Source organism: Trachemys scripta, chromosome 4 (genome assembly GCF_013100865.1).
Source record: "Trachemys scripta elegans isolate TJP31775 chromosome 4, CAS_Tse_1.0, whole genome shotgun sequence".
Classification (NCBI taxonomy): domain Eukaryota; kingdom Metazoa; phylum Chordata; order Testudines; family Emydidae; genus Trachemys; species Trachemys scripta.
In genome coordinates this window covers 136636848-136663227 of record NC_048301.1, presented here as the reverse complement: position 1 = coordinate 136663227, position 26380 = coordinate 136636848, and the positions used below count along the sequence as shown (strand labels likewise).

The following is a 26380-nucleotide window of genomic DNA, read 5'->3' as shown; positions in this document are numbered from 1 at the left end:
ACACCATATTTCAGTAGTAGTTAAAGAAGTGAGTGAAGGAATTCCACACTCACCCTTTTGATTGGAGAGGCTATGGTTCTTCTAGAGATTGCAGAGTCCCAGGCCACTTTATATCAATAGCCCAGGCATGGTCTTTCTCTTCTTTTATCATAGAACTGGAAGGGACCTTGAGGAATCATCTAGTCCAGTCCCCTGCTCTCAAGGCAGGACTATGTATTTCTGTACCATCCCTGACAGGTGTTTGTCCAACCTGCTCTTAAAAATCCCCAATGATGGCGATTCCACAACCTCCTTAGGCAATTTATTCTTGTGCTTAACCACCCTGACAGTTAGGAAGTTTTTCCTAATGTCCAACCTAAACCGTCCGTGCTGCAATTTAAGCCCATTGCTTCTTGTCCTATCCTCAGAGGTTAAGAAGAACAATTTTTCTCCCTCCTCCTTGTAACAACCTTTTATGTACTTGAAAAAGGTTATCATGTCTTCTCTTATCCAGACTCAACAAACCCAGTTCTTTCAATCTTCCTTCATAGGTCATATTTTCTAGACTTTTAATCACTTTTGTTGCTCTTCTCTGGACTTTCTTCAATTTGTCTACATCTTTCCTGAAATGTGGCACCCAGAACTGGACACAGTACTCTAGCTGAGGCCTATTCAGCGCAGAGTAGAGCAGAAGAATTACTTCTCATGTCTTGTTTACAATACTCCTCCTAATACATCTTAGAATGATGTTCGCTTTTTTTGCAACAGCATTACACTGTTGACTCTCATATTTAGCTTTTGATCCACTATGATCCCCAGATCCGTTTCCACAGTACTCCTTCCTAGGCAGTCATTTCCCATTTTTTATGTGTGCAACTGATTGTTCCTTCCTAAGTGGAGTACTTTGCATTTGTCCTTATTGAATTTCATCCTATTTACTTCAGACCATTTCTCCAGTTTATCCAGATGATTTTGAATTTTAATCCTATCCTCCAAAGCACTTGCAACCACTCCCAGCTTGGTATCGTCCGCAAACTTTATACATGTACTCTCTATGTCATTATCTAAATCATTGATGAAGATCCTGAACAGAACCAGACCCAGAATTGATTCCCCCCACTCGTTATGCCCTTTCAGCATGACTGTGAACCACTGATAGCTACTCCCTGGGAACGGTTTTCCACCTTATAGTGGCTCCATCTTGGTAGTATTTCCCTAGTTTGTTTATGAGAAGGTCATGCGAGACCGTATCAAAAGCTTTACTAAAGTCAAGATATACCACATCTACTGCTTCTTCCCTATCCACAAGGCTTGTTAGCTCTCTTTTACAGGGTATCAGGTTGGTTTAACACTATATGTTCTTGACAAATCCATGATGACTGTTACTTATCACCTCATTATCTTCTAGGTGTTTGCAAATTGATTTCTTAATTATTTGCTCCATTATCTTTCCGGGTACAGAAGTTAAGATGACTGGTCTGTAATTCCCCGGGTTGTCTTTTATAGTTGGGCACTATATTTGCCCTTTTCCTGTATTCTAGAATGTCTCCCGTCTTCCATGACTTTTCAAAGATAAATTCTCATGGCTCAGATATCTCCTCAGTCAGCTCTTTGAGCAGTCTAGGATGCATTTAATCAGGCCCTGGTGATTTGAAGACATCTAACTTGTCTAAGTCATTTTTGACTTGTTCTTTCCCTATTTTATACTCTGATCCTACCTCATTTTCACTGGCATTCACTATGTTAGACGTCCAATTGCCACCAACCTTGTTGGTGAAAACCAAAACAAAGTCATTAAGCACCTCTACCATTTCTACATTTTCTGTTATTGTCTCCCCCCCCACCCCATCATTGAGTAACGGGCTAATCGGAACATCTTGTGTTCTAAAATCTTGCTGCTATATGTTGGATGGTGTATACAGCTACGTTTAGGAGCATAGAGGATTAAAAGGAGTAAAAAGAATTGCTAGAAGGTTTTAGCTTCACAGAATGGTGTTTTGGATGTCAGTATCACTAAAATATTTTCTAGTGGATCACTCTTAATTTGACTTGTAACTTGGATCTTTCTCTTAGACTTTCTCCCCTTTTTTTGCTGGTGTAAATTTTCAGTTAGAAACCAAACTTTCTGCCCCGTGGTTCCATTGATATTAAAATCTCATTAGTGAGAATGAAGTTTTAGATCATACCTTCTCTCATCCACACACTATCCTCAGTGGATTTTTAAACTGAATCAAAAGATGTCATCTGAAATCTGTCAATGAACATAATTATATTGTCTGTCTTTAACAAATCTACTTGGAAAAATTAATACAGGTTACTCTTGCTTTTATACATTTCATGTTTAATTATTCTACTTGAAATACAATGATGACTTTTTGCTGTAATGTGAAAACTTATTTGCTTTAGGAAATCATATAAAGACTTAATAATTTGAGTGGGTTTGTTACTGAATAGAAGCAATCCTCTAATAATGTGTAAGCTAAATGGTTGCTCTTATTTACTTAACTACTTGCTATACCTATGTGAGAACAGAAGTGAATTATACAGAAGAGGTAGAGGACCCTGTGGATTCTGATGGTAAGTGCTAGTAATGATACACTTCTGTTCTCTGTAGGGAGAGAGTAGGGAAACGCATCTAAACAAGTACTGATTTCAGAACAATGACCTAGACAAATTTGTATTCCTGTTTCTGTATATACTGTTCGCTTATATGCAACTGTGGTGGTGGAGTGGGGTTTGACGTTCTGTGAGTTACACCAAAGGATTCATTGATTTTCCGGCTAGCATTGAAGAGTAAGGCTATTGTTAAAGGGACACTGGTTACATTCTTTTAAAAATGCAATCATTTCCTTGTCTGTTAGAAAATCCCTGGCCATATGTGTAATTTTTATCTCCTTGGCCATGAAGAACACAGGACTTCTGTCAAAACTGGACAGTGTTGCCACTTAATCATTCCAAGAGGGTGCTATGAAATGCAAGGGGTGGCAGGCTTCTCCTAAGGTGGAACAGTGTTGTCTCAGCAGTAGTCCCAGCTCTCACTACCCCAGGAGCGAGACCAGAGATTATCCTGCCTGACCTGTTAACAGACTGTAATATTAATATTTGCCAGTCATTTATGCAGGTCCATGATTTGACACAGTCAGTTGTGAAACTTTCCCCTTGTTTCTTTGTTCAGGTGAAGTGTTGGGCTTTGAAAACCTAGTGTTCAGCATATTTGAGTTTGTACATGCCTTGTTGGAAAATCACAAATTTAAAAGCACAGTGAAGAAAGCTTTGCCAGAGCTGATATATTACATCATTCTCTACATGCAGATCACAGAGGAGCAGGTAAGTGAACATGTAGAAAGTAAAAGAGGCAAACAATGGAATCCTGTTCACATGAGAGATTAAACTAGCAGATGAAGCACTAGAAAGGATTTAGGTGGGAAGGAGTTATGATTAAGGCTATTTTTTAGTCACGGGCATTTTAGTAAAAGTCATGGACAGGTTACGGGCAATAAACAAAAAGTCACGGCCCCATGACCTGTCCATGACTTTTACTAAAAATACCTGTGACTAAATCTTCTCTGCTGGGGGGGGGGGGGGGGGCGCACCTGAAGACTGCCGCTGAGGGGGGTGGGGTCCCCCAGCAGTCCTGGATCACTGTTCCAGGGCAGTGCCAGGGACCAGCTGCCTGGGGCTGCCAGAGCAGCGGCTGGCCCGGGGCTTCTCCAGCTGCTGGTGTGGTCCTGGGGTCAGCCACACCAGCACTGCAAAATTCATGGAGGTCACGGAAGCCATGACTTCCGTGAATGATTCACAGCCTTAATCATGATAACTGAATAGGTGTCTTCTGTTTATTTCCTATGTTTATTAGTCATAGAGGTTAAGGCCAGAAGGAACCACTAGATCATCTTGTCTGATCTCCTGTATATCACAGGCCACCAATGCCACCTAGCACCACACACTAAACCCAACAGAAATGAGACCAAAGTAAATGAGTCCCACAGGAGACTATACTATTGTGTGCCACAGGCAGAGAATAGGAGGGATCAAGGTGACCCAGTGCTAGAGGCCCCGATAATGGCAGGGTAATGATTAAATGAGACAGACACAGATAATCCTGGCAAGTGACCTATACCCACACTCTGGAGGGGAAGGCAAAAACCCTCAGGGTCACTTTCATTCTGTCCTGGGGGGAAATTTCTTCCTGACCCCCCATATGGCAATCTGTTAGATCCTGAGACTTTGAGCAAGAATCAGCCAGACAAGGACTCGAGAGAGACAGACTGTTGATGCTATCTCAGAGCCCTGGCTCACCCCACCTAGTGGCCTGTCTCCAGTCATGGCCATTCCTGATGCTTCAGAGAAAGCAGACTTAAAAAAAAAAAAAACCTCCGAGAATACACTGTGGGGAAGGGAATTCTTTTCTGACCTTCTTGTAATTGCTGAAGCCCTTCTCCCCCTCTCCCTCCGTCACAAACATAAGAACATAAGGGCGGCCATACTGAGTTAGACCAAAGATCCATCTAGCCCAGTATCCCGTCTTCCGACAGTGGCCAATGCCAGATTCCCCAGAGGGAATGAACAGAACAGGTAAACATCAAGTGATCCATTCCTTGTCACCTATTCCCAGCTTCTGGCAAACAGAGGCTAAGGACACCATCCCTGCCCATCCTGGCTAATAGCCATTGATGGACCTATCCTCCATGAATTTATCTAGTTCTTTTTTGAACTCTGTTATAGTCTTGGCCTTCACAACATCCTCTGGCAAGGAGTTCCACAGGTTGACTGTATGTTGTGTGAAAAAATACTTCCTTTTGTTTGTTTTAAACCTGCTGCCTATTAATTATATCGGGTAACCCCTAGTTCTTGTGTTATGAGAATGAGTAAATAACACTCTTATTTACTTTCTCCACGCCAGTCATGATTTTCTAGACCGCTATCCTATCTCTCCCCCCCCCCCCCCCGTCATCTCTTTTTCAAGCTGAAAAGTCCCAGTCTTTTTAATCTCTCCTCATAGGGCAGCCGTTCCATACCCCTAATCATTTTTGTGGCCCTTTTCTAAATCTTTTCCAAGTCCAATATATCTTTTTAGAGATGGGGCAACCACATCTGCATGCAGTATTCAAGATGTGGGCGTACCATGGATATTTTCTGTCTTATCTATCCCTTTCTCAATGATTCCCAACATTGTCTGCTTTTTTGACTGCTGCTGCATGTTGAGTGGATGTTTTCAGAGAACTATCCACAATGACTTCAAGATCTTTCTTGAGTGGTAACAGATAATTTAGACCCCATAATTTTATAAAAATATAGTTGGGATTATGTTTTCTAATGTGTATTACTTTGCATTGATCAACATTGAATTCAATCTGCCATTTTGTTGCCCAGTCACCCAGTTTTGAGAGATCCCTTTGTAGCTCTTCGCAGTCTGCCTGGGATTTAACTATTTTGAGTAGTTTTGTATCATTTGCAAATTTTGCCACCTCACTGTTTACCCAGTTTTCCAGATCATTTATGAATATGTTAAATAGGACAGGGCCCAGTACAGACCCCTGGGGGACACCACTATTACCTCTTTCCATTCTGAAAACTGACCATTTATATCTACCCTGTGTTTCCTATCTTTTAACCAGTTACCAGTCCATGAGAGAACCTTCTCTCTTATCCCATGACTGTTTGCTTAAGAGCCTTTGGTGAGGGACCTACATTTCGTTTCCCAGAGTTTATGCTCCTTTCTATTTTCCTCATTAGGATTCAACTTTTTAAAGGATGCCTTTTTGCCTCTCACTGCTTCTTTTACTTTTAGTCGTGGTGGCTCTTTTTAGGTTTTCTTACTATGTTCTTAAATTTGGGGTATACATTTAAGTTGAGCCTCTGTTATGGTGTCTTTAAAAAAGTTTCCATCTCATAAATTTGTCCAGCTCTCTCAAAACTAAATAAGTATTTTGCCCCCACGATTCCTATTAGAGGGCTATTCCAGAACTTCACCCTCTGATGGTTAGAAACCTTCTAATTTCCAGCCTGAATTTCTTCATGGCCAGTTTATATCCATTTGTTCTTGCCTTCAGTTTCAATAGTTCTTCACCCTTCCTGGTGTTTACTCCCTAATGTGTTTATAGAACAATCATATCTTCTTCCAGTCTTTGTTTTGCTAGACTAAACAAGCTAAACTCTTTCAATCTCCCCTCTTAAGATAGGCTGTCCACGCTCCTTATCAGACTAGTAGCTCTTCTCTGCACCTGTTCCGGTATAGTTTAATCTTTCTTGAGCATAGGTGATGAGAACTGTACACAGTATTCCAAATGAGGTCCTACTAATGCCTTGTACAATGGCATTAATATTTCTCTATCTCTATTGGAAATGCCTCACCTAATACATCATAGGATCATGTTTGCCTTTTTCATGGCCACATCAACTGGTGGCTCATAGTCATCCTGTGATCATCCCATGCTCCCAGGTCTCTGTTGCTTGCACCTGATGAGCCCCAGTTTGTAACAGAAATTCTTATTAGACCCTAAATGCATGACTCTGCACTTGGTACTACTGAATTTTATTCCATTTGTCACTCCAGTGTTCAAGGTCATCCAGATGACACTGAACTATTATGATTTTCCCCCTGCTTTTGTTTCAGATAAAAGTCTGGACTGCAAATCCACAGCAATTTGTGGAGGATGAAGATGACGACACTTTTTCCTATACAGTAAGGATTGCTGCACAGGACTTGTTGCTGGTAAGAAATGTGTTCTGTGTCTAAAGGACCCAAATGGTATTGAATTACAACTTGATTGTTACAAAAATTGCTACTGTCCCTTACATACAGTTTGTACCGGCTAGTTTGAAGTATAACAGCTGCAAAAAGAGTGTTTAAAATGCACCTGTACAAAGAAACAGAGTGACAGTCATTATTTCTTTTACCCAGGCTGTAGCTGCTGATTTCCAGAATGAGAGTGCAACTGCTTTGGCTGCAGCAGCTACGAGACACTTACAGGAAGCTGAGCAGGCTAAAAACAGTGGTGCTGAGCATTGGTAAGGAGACAGGCAATCTGGATAGCAATGATAATGGAATAAGTGGTGGGCTATCTCACAGCATTAGGCACATAATGCAAATTAATTGTAATTTCTTTCTGGCGATGCAACTGGGGTAAAACGAAGAGCTTGTGGGTTTTGTGTTAGAATCAAAAATGTGAAAAAAATTCCTGACCCATGTAAAGATATCTACAGTTACATATAGCAGTAGTGTTCTCTGCTCTCCCTAGAATAAACTAGCAGTTGCCAGCACGTCAGCCCTGAAATTGTTTTCGATTAAAATTCTTTTTCCGGTTACAACAATTCCAGATGAGTTATAAAAAATAAATTTGGGTGGACTTCTTCATTGCTGCTGAATTCAGATATCCCCTCTTGTTTCTATTTGTGTGTGGATTTTTCATTATCCCCTCTGATTTAGAATGCGTCTGATTTAGAATTGTTTTCAACGGCCAGTATTAGGTGGAGAAAGGGGAAGAAAAGACATCTCAGTCTAATAGATACCTACTTATTGTCACATAAATATCCTGTTTTGTGTAGATAGTGTTAGCTCAGTGTTGTTTTTTAGTGGATATTAGAAAGGGGCAGTAACCATTCTGTAATTAAATTTTCAGCTGAATTTCTCTGGAAAGCCTGATATTGCCCTCTCTGGTTCCCCACCCATCCCCACAGCAAAACAATGTTTTGTCTTAAAATTGGTAAATTAAGCCTGAGTTTGAGGTAGGTTTGCCTTAGTCCAGAAAGTCCAAAATTCTAATTTTAAAAGTTGGGAGTTTAAATAGTAACGTGCAAATAGCTCATTGGCTCTGAGTTTAAAGTAAGCCACCAACTAACTACTGAAAACCTAAAAACCTAAGTGTCATTAAAAAAAAAAAAAAAAAAAAAGCCAAGAACACCCAAGACTATATTTATAAATTAAAAAGAAAATGATGAAGGGAAAGATAAGTTTATATTTTGAGTTATCACATGGAGATGGCTGATAAGTTCCTCACAGACAATTCTTCTGATTTTTGCTGTATCCTAACATAGGAACAAGTGTAGTGTGAGCATTAACATTGTTTGTTGGATTAAGCTTTTAAAGGTGGGTGGAAATGCCCCTGCCCTGCAACCCCCTGGTAGCCTCAGTACCACCATTCCTGCAGACCTCCTCAGGTGCTCATTTCTTATGGACTGAAGAGGAAAACCAGAAGAGGGTGTTTGGGTGGTGTGGGCATGGGGTTCAAAAGAGTAAGAGAATATGCGGGTGAGAACATGGAGACAATGAAGAAGAGGACATGGGGAGGCAGTACAGCAGGATATTCTATCCCTTCTACAGATATTAAGAAGCTTATCAGTGAGCCTTAAGAGGAGAAATAACCTCACTTCCTGCAAATCTTCGTAGGCTCATTGGGGTTCCTCATACCACTCCCAAGGTCCTAGGAGCCTTATTAGGCTTGGTACATACTAATGAGTGACAATAAAATCAGCCCCAGTGCTAACCCGCTCAGGGTTCATTGGAGAGAAAACTGCCTTAATGAGGCTTGCTGGGGGAGGTAGTTTGGCTGGCCCCTGAAGAATGCACTAAGGTTTGCAGGAGGTGTGTGCAAAGTCCCACTAGCATCTTAAGGCTCATGCAGTTCAGGAGGCTTTTAAATGAGTGTCTTTAGGTTAATGGGGTGGGCGCGAGCCTTCTATGGCTCACAGTGGGGACTCAATCTTTGGCGGGGGGGCCCTTGCTATTCTGAGGGTGGGGGGAGGCCCAGCAAATCTCCTGAAGCTGATGGGGGTGGTTGGTGTTGTGAAGGCCATTAAGAGCTTCATAAAGCTCACTGGCAGTTGATGCACTTCCCTGTCACTTATTAGGATTATTTAAAAAATTTAGGCCTGTATTATCCACAGGAGGGTCTGGTTCTGTTCAATATCTTCTTCAATGATTTAGATAATGGCACAGAGAGTGCGCTTATAAAGTTTGTGGACTGTACCAAGCTGGGAGGGGTTGCAAGTGCTTTGGTGGTTAGGATTAAAATTCAAAATGATCTGGACAAACTGGAGAAATGGTCTGAGGGAATGAAATTCAATAAGGACAAATGCAAAATAATCCATTAAGGAAGGAACAATCAGTTCTTCGAGTGATTGCTCATGTCGATTCCAATTGGGTATGTGCGCGCTGTGTGCATGGCAGCCAGAAGGTTTTCCCCTAGAGGTTTTTCCCTCCCTGGCGCCAAATATATGGCCCTGCCAACCTGCTGCCACTTCAGTTTCTTCTTACCGCCTGTCACATTTAGCCGGAATGCTCATTCTCTCTTGCTTCAGCAAACCTCTCAGCAGTCTTAAGACTTCTCCTGTAAATAGTTAAATTAGTAGTTAGTAATAGTAGTAGTTAGTATATAGTTAGTCTTTTATAAGATATCATCTGGGGGTACCCCCTCCTGTCCGTCCACCCCCCAGTACCAGGGCATGCCTTGGTCCCCAGGGTTTAAACTCTGCGCTGTGTGTGGCAAACCTATGCCTAGGAGTGACCCCCACACTTCCTGCTTAAAGTGCCTAAGCGAAGCACATCAAGAAGACGGTTATAGAATCTGCAGGGGATTTCACCCCAGGACCCAAAAGGAAGAGGGATCAATGGTTGAAGATACTCCTTATAGAAGCTGCCCTCAGTCCCCACTGGGACTCAGGGTTAGCTGAGTGAACGCCGAGCACCTTGGCATCGGTGCATAGTGCTCTGGAGTCGACACGAGAAGTTTCAGCACCGAGTAGGGACTCAGATAGAGACCCTCGGCACAGACAGAGTTCTCCGCACAAGGGCTCCATGCAGGGCAGTGTGCGGCACTGTTTCCAGTCTCTTGTGCCCCATAAAAAGATGATGCCTGACACAGGGCGCTAACCCACGTCCTGACTGGCACAGAAAGACTCTGGCATAGTGAGACCCGTGTTGGGCCACTTAAGCGCAGCACTGCCTAGTCGGGCTCCATCGACTCCTGCCCACTGAGGGACCAGTCGAGTCCAGGCCCCTGAGACTCCCCTCTCCGGGATGGTCGTGAGCAGGCGTTGTAATTGCCATCTACGCCAGTGACCTTTGAGGCTGCCAGAGAGCTCATTGCCTTCACGGTACCGCCTCTCCACCTTAGCGAGACAGGGCACCCGAGAGACTCGGTGCTGTCCCGAGGCAAGCCAGCAATTGTACTGCGCCAGTTGCCATCCCCATGGCACCGGTCACTGGCATCTTCTAGCAGCGGACGGGCAGGAGAGCCGCATCGGTCAGCACTGCTCCCCCATGATCCTCCTACAGTGAATCCTCCCAATTGGAGTCTGAGTCCTTTAGGTCTAGGCGAAGCCGACTTAGATCGGAGCACAGACGATTGAGGTGGCACAGGGAGAGGCAGCAATTCCACCTGATGCTGTGGCCTGTGCAATGGCAGGCTCCAACGCAGTGGTCTTTTTAGACTCCCTGGGCATTCCAACAAAGCCGGGGGTCCCCAGTCTAGGAGGTTTGTGTCGGTGGCTTCAGTATCCCACGCGCCTCCACCATCCTCCTCAGCGCAGGTCCAGTCACCATACTGGAAGACCCGGTATCACACGATCCCCTCGGTGCCGAGGGTCAGGAACAAGCGCAGGTCCCAGATAGAGCCTCGTCCTGATCTTCACCAGATGAGGCAGTGGCTGGAACCTCCCAGGCTCCTGCACTAGAGGATAATAGGGTCCTCCATCAGCTCCTGAGCAGGGTGACCCAGAACCTGGGGATCGGGGTCGAGGAGGTGGCTGAGACATTGGATCACATGGTGGACATTCTGGCACCCTCGAGCCCCTCTCGGGTTGCCCTCCCGCTCATAAAAACTATACAGGAGACCACCAAGACACTGGCAGACCCCTGCCTCCCTGCCACCGACAGTGAAGAGAACCTAGAGAAATTATTTCATTTCCTCTAAGGCAGGGGCGGGCAAACTTCTTGGCCTGAGGGCTGCATCGGGTTTTGTAAATTGTATGGAGGGCCAGTTAGGGGAGGGGGTCGTGGTCCGGCCCCCACCTCCTATCTGCCCCCGCAATCCTTCCAGGACTTCTGCCCCATCTAACCCCCCCGTTCCCTGACGGCCCCTATGGGACCCCTGCCCCATCCACACCCCCCCGCTCCCTGTCCTCTGACCGCCCCTGGACCCCCATCGCCCCATCCAACCTCTCCTCTCATTCCTGATGGACACCCCCCCCCAGGACCCCTGCCCCCATTCAACCCCCTATTCCCCCCAACTGCCCCGACCCCTATCCACACCTCTGCCCCCGACCACCGCCCCGAACTTTCCTGTCCTCTATCCAACACCCCCCTGCTTTCTGCCCCCTTACCGCACTGCCTGGAGCACCGGTGGCTGGCGGTGCTACAGCCGTGCCGCCCAGCTGAAGCTGGGCCACGCAGCACAGAGCACCAGGTCAGGCCAGGCTCTGCAGCTGCGCTGCCCCAGGAGCTCAGAGCCCTGCCGCCCAGAGCATTGCGCCGGCGATGGAGCAAGCAAGCTGAGGTTGCGGGGGCGGGGGGACAGCAGGGGAGGGGCTGAGGGCTAGCCTCCTGGGCCAGAGCTCGGGGGCTGAGCAGGACGGTCCCGCAGGCTCTAATTTGCCCACTTCTGCTCTAAGGGATTCGAACATTTTTATACACCACCGCCCCCCAAGCACACCAGGGCCCATCACCCAGCAACAGTGATGCAAAAAAGCTGGATGTCTTTGGGAGAAAAATTTACTCTACTGGAGGGCTTCACACTCCATCTACGCATCGGAGGCACTTTAAACTGCAGCCCCGTCTCAATTTTACCACCTTCAGAGCAGGCAAGACTTCTCTAGAAGGCGTAATAGAAATAATAGAAGGAGGGCTCAGGGCTCTGGGCAAGCAGAACAGTCCTCAAGTCAAAAGCAGACCTTTGGAAGGTGCGCCTGAGGGCAACGCACCAATCCAAACTCTGGACCCATCCATCCCTACCTTCCCGTGCCGACTATTCCATTTCTACCCTGCGTGGGCCTGAGTTACATCAGATCTCTGGGTGCTCCACCCGGTAGAAAGGGGATACTCTTTCCAGTTCAGCTCCCTCCCTCCCTTCCACCCTTCTTCATCTTTCCTCTTCAGGACCCCTCTCACGAGCAGCTTCTCATGTAGGAGGTGCACATGCTCCTAAGTGTGGGAGCGGTGGAAAAGGTAACTCAGGAGTTGAAGGGCAGGGATTTTTATTCCTGGTATTTCTGAATATCGAAAGCCAAAGGTGGCCTCAGGTCTATCCTAAACCTCAACAAGTTCATAAAGAAACTGAAGTTTCGCATGGTCTCTTTGGCCTCCATTATTCCTTCCCTGAATCCGGGGGACTATTATGTCGCCCTCGATTTGAAGGACGCTTACTTTCATATTTCAATAACGCCGTCCCACAGAAGGCATCTCAGGTTTGTGGTGAACCACAATCACTGTCAGTTCACAGTCCTTCCTTTCGTCTTGTCAGTGGCACCTTGAGTATTTACCAAGTGCATGGCAGTTGTAGCTTCTTTCTTGCGCAAGAGTCAGGTGCAGGTGTTCCCATACCTCGATGACTGGCTGGTCAAGGGTTGCTCCAAAGCTCAAGTGGAGGCGCATGTGAGCCTCATAAGAGCAATCTTTTATTGAACGTACAGAAGTCAACCCTGTCCCCTGTTCAGCGGATAGAGTTCATAAGGGCAGTGTTGGACTCAACACAGGCAAGAGCATATCTCCCAAAGCTGCATTTCCATACCCTGTGCGACATCATACAAGGTTTCAGGCAGTTCCCTACCACCAAAGCAAGGAATTGCCTAAAGCTCATTGGCCACATGGAGTAGTACACGTGACACTACACCCCATATTCTTCTTAGAAATATTGTTATATGATTATAGCATCTCTAAGATGTATTTTATGCAAAATGGGTCTTGTGAGATATCATTGGAAAGGTTATGATTTCCTGAATATGATGATCCTATTGGTATGCATGTTTTATTTTTGTATCTAAAGTTAGGAATATTGACTATACATCTGTACTACAAAAGTGTTTGCTCCTGGGGAATGCACACCAGACAGAATGCAATCAGTCTGAATGGCCCATTAGGAAAAACATATCTTCCTCCACATTGAGAAAGAGTGAATTTTATTTGCTTACTCTGTACAGTTCTCTGTGGAGCGCAAGACAATACAAGTTGGAGTTTACACTCCAGAGGGGGTGTGCACTTCAGTGCTGGGCAATTCCCTATTTGAGTCTTCCCATGCAGAGCTGATTTCAATGTCTGTTTCTTTCTGCAGCTAGGTGTGTCCCTACCTGTGTGTGTGCTGGAGGAGGCTTGAAGGCCTGGCTCAGCAGGACAGTGTAAGGGAGCACAGGCTAGTGGAACAGGCGGGCTCAGTGGTACCCCGGTACATTAGGTGTACTGGAGGGGGGCGACCTGTCACAGTACAGCATGCCAGACTGAGGCTCAGACCTCTTCAGGCGTGGATAACCTTGGTGTGTCGACCAATTTGGGACCATCTAGACATGGTTGCCACTCTACCCCGGCTGGTTCTCGAGTCTCTCCTATGGTGGCACAACCCACAAGCGATTTGTGCAGGTATTCCCTTCTCCAGACCTCAGCCATCCCTTTCACTGGTGACAGAGGCGTCAGCAATGGGTTGGGGAGCTCAGGATCTCTGGTCCCAAGCGGAGCTCTTACATCATATCAACGTCAGAGAGCTGAGGGCAGTCTGTCTGGTATGCCAGACATTCCAGGTTCACTTGGAGGGGAGATGGGTATCAGTCATGACAGACAACGCAACAGCAATGTTTCACATAAACAGAAGGGGGGAGCACGCTCCTCTCCCCTGTGCCAAGAAACCCTCAAACTGTGGGATTTTTGCATAGCTCACTCAATACACCTGGAGGCATTTTATCTCCCCGGCATTCAGAACAAATTGGTGGACTATCTCAGCAGGTCCTTTCACTGCCACGAGTGGTCCATCCGCCCGAATGTCGTGAACACCATCTTCCAGCAGTGGGGAATTCCCCAGATAGACTTGTTCGCCACGCGACGTAACAGGAAGTGCCTGCAATTCTGCACCTTCCTGAGTCACAGCCCAGGCTCCATCACGGATGCGTTTGTTCTTCCCTGGAAGGAACACCTCCTGTATGCGTTTCCACCCATACCACATGTTCACAAGGTGCTACTCAAAGTTTGAAGGGACAAAATTTTGGTGATATTGATAGCTCCAGCCTGACCCTATGAGCACTGGTACATGTCTCTCCTGGAAATGTCAGGGGAAAACCTGATCACCTTACTATTGCTCCCAGACCTGATAACTCAGGATCACTGCCGCCTCCAGCACCTGAATCTCTTCACCTCACGGCGTGGAAGCTCCATGGCTAAACCCAATGGAGCTGGCTTGTTCAGGCCCAGTTAGGGAAGTCCTCCTTAGCAGTAGGAAACCGTCCACTAGGAAAATGGAAAAGATTCACAATTTGGTCTTCGCAATATCTCCCATTTCCTACACTCTTGTCAATACCCGTGATATTGGACTACCTCCTGCACCTAAAGCAGCAAGGCTTTCTATGTCGTCAATAAAATTCCACTTGGCTGCCATTCCCTCCTTCCATCCAGGCGTGGGAGGCTGGTCAGTGTTTGCCAACCTGATAGTTGGTTGTGTTCTTAAAGGTCTTGACAGGCTATACCTTGACGTACAACAGCCGATCCCAGCCTAGGACCTTAACCTGGTTCTTTCCAGACTAATGGGGCCACCCTTTGAACCGCATGCAACATGTTCTCTGGTCTATCTCTCACATAAAGTGGCATTCCTGTTAGCAATAACTTCTGCTAGGAGGGTGTCTGAGCTTAAGGCCCTAATATCTGAGCCTTCCGTACACAGTGTTTCTATAAGGACAAGGTTCAACTTCAGTTGCATCCGGCCTTTCTCCCTAAAGTTGTCTCCCAGTTTCAGGTTAATCAGAATATTTTTCTTCCAGTGTTCTATCCCAAGCCGCATGCAAAGTAGCAGGGAGGAAAAACTTAATTTGTTGGACGTTTGCCTGGCGTTAGCCTTCTATATCAAATGGACGAAGCCTTTTCAAAAATCTATTAAGCTATTCATCGCAGTAGAAGACAGAATGAAGGACCTTCCAGTCTCCTCCCATAGAATCTCATCATGGATTACTTCCTGTATCCAAGCGTGCTACAGTCTGGCAAAAATACCTGCCCCTGTGCTGACAGTGCATTCCACAAGGGCACAGGTGTAGTCGGCAAAGTTTCTGGCCGAGGTTCCAACCCAGGAAATTTGCAGGGCTGAGACATGGTCCTCAATCCACACCTTTATCTCGCATTACACCATTACTCAGCAGACTAGAGATGATGCCGCCTTTGGCATAGCGGTGCTTCAATCAGCGAACTTTTGAGCTCCGACCCTGCCTCCAAATTTCAGCTTGGTAATCACTTAAATGGAATCGACATGGGCAATCACTCGAAGAAGAAAAGTTATCTCCCTTTCATAACTGTTCTTCGAGATGTGTTGCTCATGCCCATTCCAATACCCACCCGCCTACCCTTCCGTCAGAACATGGCCGTCAAGAAGGAACTGAAGTGGCGGTGGGTCGGTGCCATATTTGGTGCCATGGAGGCGTGACTCCAGGGGGTCCTGAACCAACCCAACAGGTACTGCTAGGGGAATAACCTTCCAGCTGCCATGCACATGGCGCGAGCACACCTAATTGGAATGGACATGAGCAACACATCTGGAAGAATAACAGTTATGAGAGGTAGGTAACCGTTTTTTGCTCACATACAAAATGAGAAATGACGGCCTAGGAAGTAGTACTGCAGAAAGGGATCGTGGGGGTCATAGTGGATCACAAGCTAAATATGAGTCAACAGTGTAACGCTGGTGCAAAAAAAAAAAAAAAAAAAAGCTAACATCATTCTGGGATGTATTAGCAGGAATATTGTAAGCAAGACATGAGAAGTAATTCTTCTGCTCTATTCCGCACTGATTAGGCCTTAGCTGGAATATTGTGTCCAATTCTGGGTGCCACGTTTCAGGAATGATGTGGACAAATTGGAAAAAGTCCAGAGAAAAGCAACAAAAATTATTAAAGGTCTAGAAAACATGACTTAATAGGGAAGATTGAAAAAAATTGGGTTTGTTTAATCTGGAGAAGAGAAGACTGAGCGGGGACATAAATTTTCAACTACATAAAAGGTTGTTACAAAGAGGAGGGAGAAAAATTGTTCTCCTTAACCTCTGAGGATAGTACAAGAAGCAATGGGCTTAAATTGCAGCGAGGTCGATTTAGGCTGGACATTAGGAAAAACTTTCTAACTGTTAGGATGGTTAAGCACTGGAATAAATTGCCTAGGGAAGTTGTGGAATCTCCATCATTGAAGATTTTTAAGAGCAGGTTAGACAAACACTTGTCAGGGATAGTCTATATAATACTTAGTCCTGCCATGAGTGCAGGGGATTGGACTAGATGACCACTTGAGATCCCTCTTCCTGGTCAGAATCGTAGGACTAGTCAGATGAGATGAACAGGCTTTATAATCTATGAATGAAATTTCCATACTAAAATTTTGTTTAAATAATCATTAGTTGCGGGGATAGCTCTGTAATTTAAGGTTAAAATTCTGTACAAAAATTCTGTAGCTACCAATACAAGGACATAGTTAAGGTTAAACGTACAAGACAACTTCCTATCTTAACCATAATTTATGGCTGAGATGTGATCATATGCTATGTGAACAGTAAATCTATTGGCATGTCGACTAGTTAGTTAGCATGTTAGTCCCATATCAGTTTCTTTAAGTTTTGTGGTTGGTATATAGAATTGAAAAGACATTCTAGGTCAGAAGTTTAAGATCTAAGTGGGACTAGGGTTAAGTGGGTCAGATTTTTGTTTGGAGAGGAGTGAGCTGATGGAAGACGCTTAGGATCAAAAAACCTTGATGGTACTTTCATCATTTCCTGTGTGTGTGTGTGGTTTTTATGTATATACACATACTATACGTGTGTGTGTGGTTTTTATATATATACACATACTATACATGTGCGCGTGGTTTTTATATATATGTACACATACTATACGTGTGTGTGTATATATATTAATATATATAAAAATAAATGTAAATTTCAGAATGAATGTGGGAAAACTAATGACATTTGAATTCTTTTGTAGGTGGAAGATACATGAAGCTTGTATGTTGGCACTGGGCTCTGTGAAATCTGTTATTACAGACAGTGTGAAGAATGGTAGAATTCATTTTGATATGCATGGATTCCTGACAAATGTTGTTCTTGCAGATCTCAGCCTGTCAGGTATGTCAGCAAAAATGCTTTGAGTAGTGGTAATTGCTGAGCATCTGGTAGCCCAGAACCATTGAAAAGCATTTCCAAATATAGGTGCTCAGTGTGTGTGTGTGTGTGTGTGTGTGTGTGTGTGTATATATATATATATATAGAGAGAGAGAGAGAGAGGGAACTGATATGGTTGACAAGGTGGAATACTATTGCACAGAAATATTTGGGGGGAACTACACAGGTAAAGGGGCATCGTATTTGTATGCCCTTCCACACGCAATGTAAACTTAATGTAAGCCAATCTACTTTCAATTGAGACTTCTTGTGTAAGTGGATGGCTCTGAACTTGTAGGATCCTCTGAGGGTGGAAGGGAAACTATCTTGGGGAACTCACAAGGAGTCAGAAAAGTCAGTAGCATCCTTTGAATACTTTAAAATAATCCCAGAGGTGCTGTAACATCTAGTTTTAAATTAATCTGTTTTGGTCTCCGTTCAAACCAATAATGGGCGTGGCTGTGTTCTAGCTGATTATGTACTATGTAGGGATCTGCTCACTTTCCCATCTTAACTTTCCCAAGGAGGCGTAAAGAATTGTTAAAATGGACTGCAAGTGATTCATGTTTAAAAAAACAGGTCAATCCTGTAATTTTGACCTACTTAATTTGAACTGTGTGTTGTGTTAAATATGCCAGGCTCTCATTGGAGAAGTGAGCTGTTTGAGAGACTAGATAAGCAATAGTGATGATTTCACTGTTACGGGGTGTACCAACCCTGCATTGGGTCAATGGTGATGGATCAATTACTGTGAGCCCAGAAGGCCATGCCCCCTTTCCCCTGCTGCGTATGCTCCAGATGGAAGAGCCAGATAAAAAGAGGCAGCCCAGCTCAGACAGGGCTGGCTATGGAGGAGAAAGGACATGTACTGCAGGTTTCTGCAGAGGTGCCTGTGACACTCCAGTGGTAGAGCCCAAGGACCCAGACCACGCTGCAGGTGACTTGCTGACTGTGGAGACAGCCGGGGAAGCCAAGCTGCTGCCAGCTGAGGAGATGCCCAGGATGCAGCTTGTGGTACGAAGTGACCCAGGGAAGGTGGTAGAAACTGATGCCCGAACACCTAGCAGGGAGTTCCCCAGCTTCATAGGGACCTGGGTTGGAACCCAGTGGAGAGGGCAGGGCCGGGTTCCCCTGCTACCCCCACAGGCCACCAGGCATGACTGCTCGTCTGCTCTACGTCCCAGCCCAGAATCGTAGGGGTTATAGACTGTTTGTTTTGCCCTACCCAGGGGCCATAGACTGATTGCCGTTTTGCTCTGCCCAGGGGGCTGATTCCCCCAATTGCTACTACCTGCCCCAGCCAGGAGGCTTAGGGGCCATAGACTGTTTGTTTTGCCCCACCCAGTGGCTACAGACTGATCACTGTTCTGTCTTGTCCAAGGGGGCCAGGACTCCAGTTGTGGGTGTCATAGAATATCAGGGTTGGAAGGGACCTCAGGAGGTCATCTAGTCCAACCCCTTCTCAAAGCAGGACCAATCCCCAACTAAATCAGTCCCAGCCCAGGGACCACAGACTATTGGTTTACGTGGCTCTGCCAGGAGACTGGAGCCCACCTTGCTGCAACTCCCTATATTAGCAGGAAAACCCGACGATGGTGGGATGGGGTGTACCAACCCCGCACTGGGCCAATGGGGGCAGCCCGGTTTGGCATTGAAGTTTTCTCTGCACTGAATAATTTACTAAAATAGTACCACCAGTTCTGGCTCTGGTTTTACTGTTGTCAGTTAGTTCTGGGTGTAGACGTGGCTTTAGATGTCCAGAATAGTGGATGGAGACAGACTCTTCAGACTTTCTGCTTTCAAGTTCAATTTTGTTTAATTCAGCAACAAAGTCTGAAACTCCCTACCAGCTACTGTAGTGTTTCTAACTGTTTTTCTCCTTGTTTCTTTTCCAGAAATGTTCTTTGCCTATCAGTTTTTCCCTTTTTTTGACAAATACTGGATTTTGCTGTTTTCGAACAAAACAATACAATTCATACTCTTTATATCCCTCTTTAATCAACGTGACACTGTGGAGATCCTATCTACTTCCAGGGCTACTGCAGGAAGGGAAGGGGTTGTGATCCAGGTGTTACCCAGGGTCTTAAGAACGCACCACAGTGGTAACTTAACTATTTCACTCCAGGTGGTGTCAGTAATAAATCAATGGGAACACAGCAATTCCGTCTGATAAAAGATTAATGCAAGTCAGCGTGCTCTATCTAAAACTGCATTTTATTAGATTTAAGCACACAGACATAAGCAATAGGTAGACCATCCCAGATACTTTCCTAAAATCTGGAATAGTATTCAGTAATTAAGAGTGGCCAGTTGCTTACCCGCTGGGGAGAAAAGGTGTCAGGAAATACATCTCACAAGCTGGCTTCAGAGGACTGCTCCAAAATAGACTCTATTAGCTAGTCTTTTATAACTAACTTCTGCAAACACATAGGTCATAATGACCCCTACTAAATCATCACTTTTCCCAACTTTCAATAAACTACTTATCAACAGAAGCAACAGAGAGTCCTGTGGCACCTTTCAGACTAAGGGCTGGTCCACACTAACCCCCCAGTTCGAACTAAGATATGCAACTTCAGCTACGTGAATAACATAGCTGAAGTCGAAGTATCTTAGTTCGAATTACGAGGTACTTATCGCGGGTCCACACGCGGCAGGCGGGCTCCCCCGTCAACTCCTCATACTCCTCTCGCGGAGCAGGAGTTCCGGTGTCGATGGCGAGCACTTCGGTATCGATTTATCGCGTCTAGACAAGACGCGATAAATCGATCCCAGAAGATCGATTGCTTACGGCCGAACCCGGAGGTAAGTATTGACATACCCCAACAGATGTGAAGCTTATGCTCCAACACATCTGTTAGTCTTAAAGGTGTCACAGGACTCTGTTGCTTTTTACAGATCCAGACTAACATGGCTACCCCTGGATACTTATCAACAAACATTCCTAACTATCTTAATTATAATACTTGTATATCAAAGGTGCACAAATTCAAAGTTCTTGTCACCCAAGGTTTTCAGTCTGTTGTTGACTTTTCTTTCCCCTCCTCCCATTCTGGTTAGCAGAAACTGCCAGTTACTTTTGACCTTGCCTCTAAAATCCTGCTTTCAAATTAACTCTATACTATGTGGTGTTCTATTTTATTAATTCATGGTGGCTGAATATACATAATATGGTTGCAATTAGCTTGATCACATTCTGAAGTGTACATACCCCTCAAATCTGGGGCAAAACAGAAAGGGAGAATTCCTGGTCTTTGTGGGCTTCCAACAGCTCTGGACTTCCTGGGGTGCATTCTTTGAGTATTTTTTAGGGAAATTTTGCTTTTCAGTTAGTCTGATTCAGAACATCAGTCATGCTGGGAAGGGAAACTTTTGTGTGGGGCTGTGGTTAGGAAGAATTCTTCCCTTCCATGCAGATCACATTTTAAGTGTGCTGCTATTCTGAAAAGTGACTTTTCCCTTTTTACTTTGTTGATCTGTTCCTTGTGAGCATTCAGACTTTGATCTACTGACTTTACGCTCCTGGTTAGTATGAAGCAACCTGCCTTATTTACAGGCTAGTTGCAGTGCACAAGGCCCTGTGGCCTCAAGCTTTCCCTCTTCATTCCTTAATATCTAAGGTTATAGGGGGGGTCTATGATTCCATGTCCCTGTCTTCTTTGCTGCCTCCAAATGTCTAACCATCTTATTGTCTTGACTGGTATAGAATTTTTTTACCATATTTCACAAGTTAGCAATCAAGAAAATACAAACAAAAAATCCAAATAAAAACCTTGGGATGACCTGCAGTTTTTATATTGTGTTGAGTTTTGCTGGCAAGTGCAGCAGGAGACCCAGAGCACAGGCTCCTTCCCTTTGGTCCTTGGCAGATGCAGGTAAACACCTGGCTTCCACAGGACGTTGCCTATGTCACCCACCATCACCAAGATTGGTTTGATGAGACTAATGCTGAGATTCAGGGCCTTCCTATATATGGTGCTCACTTCCCAAAAGGTTCACCAGTTCCTAATAAACCTAAACCTCTCTTCCTTACACCATTGTCTCATCCACGCATTGAGTCCCTGCCTTTCTGGCACTGTGCGTAGAACTGAAGCATTTCAAAGAATTCTGTCATGGAGGTCCTTTAATCTCTTATCTAGAAGCCTAAATTTGCCTTCAGGACCTTTCCTCTAGCTTTCCTTCTATCGCTGGGACCTGCATATACCATGACCACCGTTCCTTCCTAGCACTCTGCACATAAGTCTGTCTAGATGTCTCATGAGATCTGCAAACTTCGTGCTCAGCAGGCAATTTACTATGTGGTTCTTTCAATCATCAAGTGCTTGGGGAATCTGCTCAGATGCATGTCCAGTATCCTTTGATAAAGTGGCTAGCTAATTAATGAGCTTACCTTGTTCAAGAGAATGTCTTGAGCAGTGGAAGATAGTACATCACTGGGGTTCAAGGCTGGGGGAAATTGGCTGGAGTCTCCCTGGGTATAATTCATCAGTGGCTTAGAGACCATTCATGCAACTCAGCTGGGTGTCTCTCTCCACCTGTTGATGGATGAGTGATCACAGCAACCTGATAGCTGGAGAAGTTTGCTACTTGTCACTAGCATAGCATTGTGAGAGACCGCCTAGGATGAAGAGTTTAAGGGGACTCAGCAGTCTAGATTCCTACAGTCTAGGTTGTACCCGAGGGGTACATCACACCCCCATTAATACTAGCCCATGTGTGTTAACTAATCTTGTTACCAGCTTCCACAATGACTCATGCACTTCCTCTTCCTGATTTGGTGTCTATAATAGACCCCCACACTAACATCACTACTGTTCTTTTCCCTTTTTAGCCTCACTCAGAGACTCTCAGTACGTCTGTTGCTCACTTCCCCTTGGACCTCGGAGCAAGTGTACACATTCCTGACATATATTTCTAATAATCGAATCCCCCATTAGAATTACCTTGCTCTTTCTAGTAACTGGAGTTTCTTCGTCTGGGAGGGTATCCTCAGTGTGAGAGGATACGATGACATCATCTGGAAGGAGGGTTCCAACTATGGGATTGTTTCCCTCCACTCCAGCTTGATGTTCTCCTTCCTTGAAACTTTAATTATCCTTAACAGCTGTCGGACTGGGGGGTGGGACCGCTCTATTCTATCCCTGAAAGTCTCCTCTAGGTACATCTGTCTCCCTCATAAATATACTAAACTTGACAGCCCTCACTCTGCTGTTTGGTTTTCTGCCTGCATTAGTTTTACCCTTGCAGTTGTAGCTGTGTGTATGTATGTGTGTTTGTGTTTTATTAGCCTAGTCCATCTGCGAGCCAGAGCTTCTTTCCACCAGCACTGACAATACTACTAATAGAAACAGATCCCACAGCATGAATATTTTAGTGATAATCCCCATTTATGTCAGGGCTTCATCTAGAATGTAGTGACTGCCAACTCATTAGCATTCAGTCCTCCCCAGATCTGCTAACTCAGGAGAGTGGTAGGATTAGAAATTGCAACCTAAGTTTGCTCGTGGCCCTGAGCCCCCTCCCACACCCTGAAACCCCTTGGCCCCACCTCCGCCACACACATGGGGAGAGGGATAGCTCAGTGGTTTGAGCAGGGCCAGCTCCAGGCACCAGCTTGTCAAGCAGGTGCTTGAGGCGGCACGTCCAGCTATTCAGCAATTTGGCGGACGGTCCCTCACTCTGGCTCAGAGCGAAGGACATTCTGCCGAATTGCCACCCCAGATCACGATCGCGGCTTTTTTTTTTTTTTTTTGGCTGCTAGGGGCGACCAAAACCCTGGAGCCGGCCCTGGGTTTGAGCATTGGCCTGCTAAACCCAGGGTTGCAAGTTCAATCCTTGAGAGGGCCATTTAGGGATCTGGGGCAGAAATCTGTCTGGGGATTGGTCCTGCTTTGAGCAAGGGATTGGACTAGATGACCTCCTGAAGTCCCTTCCAACCCTGATATTCTATAACATCGCCTTCATATTGGTACACATAACAAAATTCATTCCACACATGGATGTAATAAATTAGAGGGAACATTGATCCCAACCTGGACTCTCATCTCACAACTTGGTATTTAAATGGCCAGCAAGTCTACAGCATTTGTGATTGGAGGCCATTCAAAATATTCTTAATCACAGCAGGAAAGATTCTACCCGAAAATGTTTTCTAGCCAAATGGAGGTTTTTCTGTAACTGGGCAGAACAGGACCAGTTATCAGAGCTAGTAGATATTTCTGTAATTTTAGACTCAAGATATCAGCTCTTTCTATTAGCTCACTTCTGGTCCACCTAGAAGCAATCAGTGTATTCCACCTCCGGTAGATGGGTATTCTATTTTTACTCTGTCACACCCACACTCCTAAACGGTTTGACTAGAACTTCCCACCAGTAGTGAAGCCAAAGGCGCAGTGGGTTCTCAATCTCATACTTTCAGCACTTTCCAGGCCACCTTTCGAACTGCTGGTCACAGCTCAATGTCCCAGCTGTCTCTGAAGGTCACTTTCCTGGTTATTGTTATGTAGGCCTTGGAGGTATGGTTCATCAGCCTTGGAGGGCAGCCCTCAGGCCGACGCACCATACATTACATTTCCTAAGAGAAGACATCCTTTGCCTCCACCTGAAATTCATCTGTAAGGTAATTTCCAAGTTCCACATAAATCAATCCGTTTGCTTACTGGTATTTATCAGGAAGCCTCTTCTCTTCAGTGAGGGGAGGGGACTTCATAGAATCATAGGGTTAGAAGAGACCGCATGGGTTCTCTAGTCTAATCTGCTGCCAAGGTGCAGGATTTGTTGTGTATAAATCATCCAAGACAGATGGCAATCCAGCCTCTTTTTGAAAACCTCAAGTAAAGGAGATTCCACGACTTCCCTAGGCAGTTTGTTCCATTATCCTACTGCTCTTACAGCTAGGAAGTTTTCCCTGAGATTTAATCTAAATCTGTTATGCTGTAGTTCAGGAGTAGGCAACCTATGGAACGCGTGCCAAAGGCTGCACACGAGTTGATTTTCAGCGGCACTCACTGCCTGGGTCCTGGCCACCGGTCAGGGGGGCTCTGCATTTTAATTTAATTTTAAAAGAAGCATCTTAAACATTTTAAAAACCTTATTTACTTTACATACAACAATAGTTTAGTTATATATTATAGACTTAGAGAAAGAGACCTTCTAAAAACGTTAAAATGTATTACTGGCACGCAGAACCTTAAATTAGAGTGAATAAATGAAGACTCGGCACACCACTTTTGAAAGGTTGCCGACCCCTGTGTAGTTTGAACCTATTACCTCTTGTCCTCTGTGGCAAGAGAGAACAATTTTTCTCCATCTTTTTTTATGGCAGTTTTTCAAGTATTTGAAGACCATTATCATATCCCCCTGTAATCTCCTCTTTTCCAAATTAAACATACCCAGTTCCTTCAGCCTTTCCTCAAATGGATTGCGTTCCATCTCTTTGATCCTCTTTGTCGCTCTCCTCTGGATCCTTTTCTAGTTTCTCTACATGATTTCTATACAGTGATGACCAAAATTGGTCACAGTCCTCCAGCTGAGGCCTAGCCAGCGCTGAGTAGAGTGGTACTGTCCTCTCCTGTGACTTGCATGCTATGCCTCTGTTAATGCACTCTAAAATTATATTTGCTTTTTTTTGCAACAGCATTGCACTGTCGACTCATGTTGAGGTTGTGATCCACCACAACTCTCAAATCCTTCTCAGCACTGCTGCTGTCAAGCCAGTTTTCCTGCCTTCTGTATTTAGAATCATGGAATCCTAGAATATTAGGGTTGGAAGAAACCTCAGGAGGTCATCTAGTCCAATCCCCTGCTCAAAGCAGGACCAATACCAACTAAATCATCCCAACAAGGGCTTTGTCAAGCCGGGCCTTAAAACCTCTATGGATGGAGATTCCACCACCTCCCTAGGTAACCCATTCCAGTGCTTCACCACCCTCCTAGTGAAATACTGTTTGCCAATATCCAACCTAGACCTCCCACACTATAACTTGAGACCATTGCTCCTTGTTCTGTCACCACTGAAAACAGCCAAGCTCCATCCTCTTTAGAACCCCCCCTTCAGGTAGTTGAAGGCTGCAGTCGAATCCCCCCTCACTCTTCTCTTCTGCAGACTAAATAAACCCATTTCCCTCAGCCTCTCCTTGTAACTTATGTGCCCCAGTCCCCCAATCAGTTTTGTTGCCCTCCGCTGGACTCTCTCCAATTTGTCCACATTCCTTCTGTAGTGAGGGGACGAAAACTGGACACAGTACTCCAGGTGTTGCCTCACCAGTGTCTAATAGAGGGGATTAATCACTTCCCTTGGTCTGCTGGCAATGCTCCTACTAATACAGCCTTTGGCAAAAAGGGCACTCTGCTGACTCATATCCAGCTTCTCATCCACTGTAACCCCTAGGTCCTTTTCTGCAGAACTGCTGCCTAGCCACTCGGTCCCTAGTCAGTAGCAGTGCATGGATTTCTTCCGTCCTAAGTGCAGGATCTGCACTTGTCGTTGTTGAACCTCATCAGATTTCTTATGGCCCAATCCTCTAATTTGTCTAGGTCCCTCTGTATCCTATCCCTACCCTCCAGCGTATCTACCACTCCTCCCAGTTTAGTGTCATCTGCAAATTTTCTGAGGGTGCAATCCACACCATCCTCCAGATCATTAATGAAGATATTGAACAAAACCGGCTCCAGGACCGACCGTTGGGGCACTCTGCTTGATCATAGAATCATAGAATATCAGAGTTGGAAGGGACCTCAAGAGGTCATCTAGTCCAACCCCCTGCTCAAAGCAGGACCAATTCCCAGCTAAATCATCCCAGCCAGGGCTTTGTCAAGCCGGGCCTTAAAAACCTCCAAGGAAGGAGACTCCACCACCTCCCTAGGTAACGCATTCCNAATAACACATCCACTGCTTTCCCCTCATCCACAGAGCCAGTTATCTCATCATAGAAGGCAATTAGGTTAGTCAGGCACGACTTCCCCTTTGTGAATCCATGCTGACTGTTCCTGATCACTTTCCTCTCCTCTAAATGTTTCATAATTGATTCCTTGAGGACCTGCTCCATGATTTTTCCAGGGACTGAGGTGAGGCT

At 45.2% G+C, this 26380-nt stretch overlaps 1 protein-coding gene across 1 annotated transcript in view; it reads left to right on the top strand.

Annotated features, from left to right (window-relative positions):
- Nucleotides 1-26380, top strand: part of IPO9 (importin 9) — a 182091-nt gene that overhangs the window by 82255 nt on the left and 73456 nt on the right. Inside the window, 5 exon segments of the mRNA XM_034768831.1 lie at nt 2498-2556; nt 3155-3306; nt 6596-6694; nt 6884-6990; nt 17131-17270. Of these exon segments, the coding sequence (XP_034624722.1) occupies nt 2498-2556; nt 3155-3306; nt 6596-6694; nt 6884-6990; nt 17131-17270 (557 nt within the window).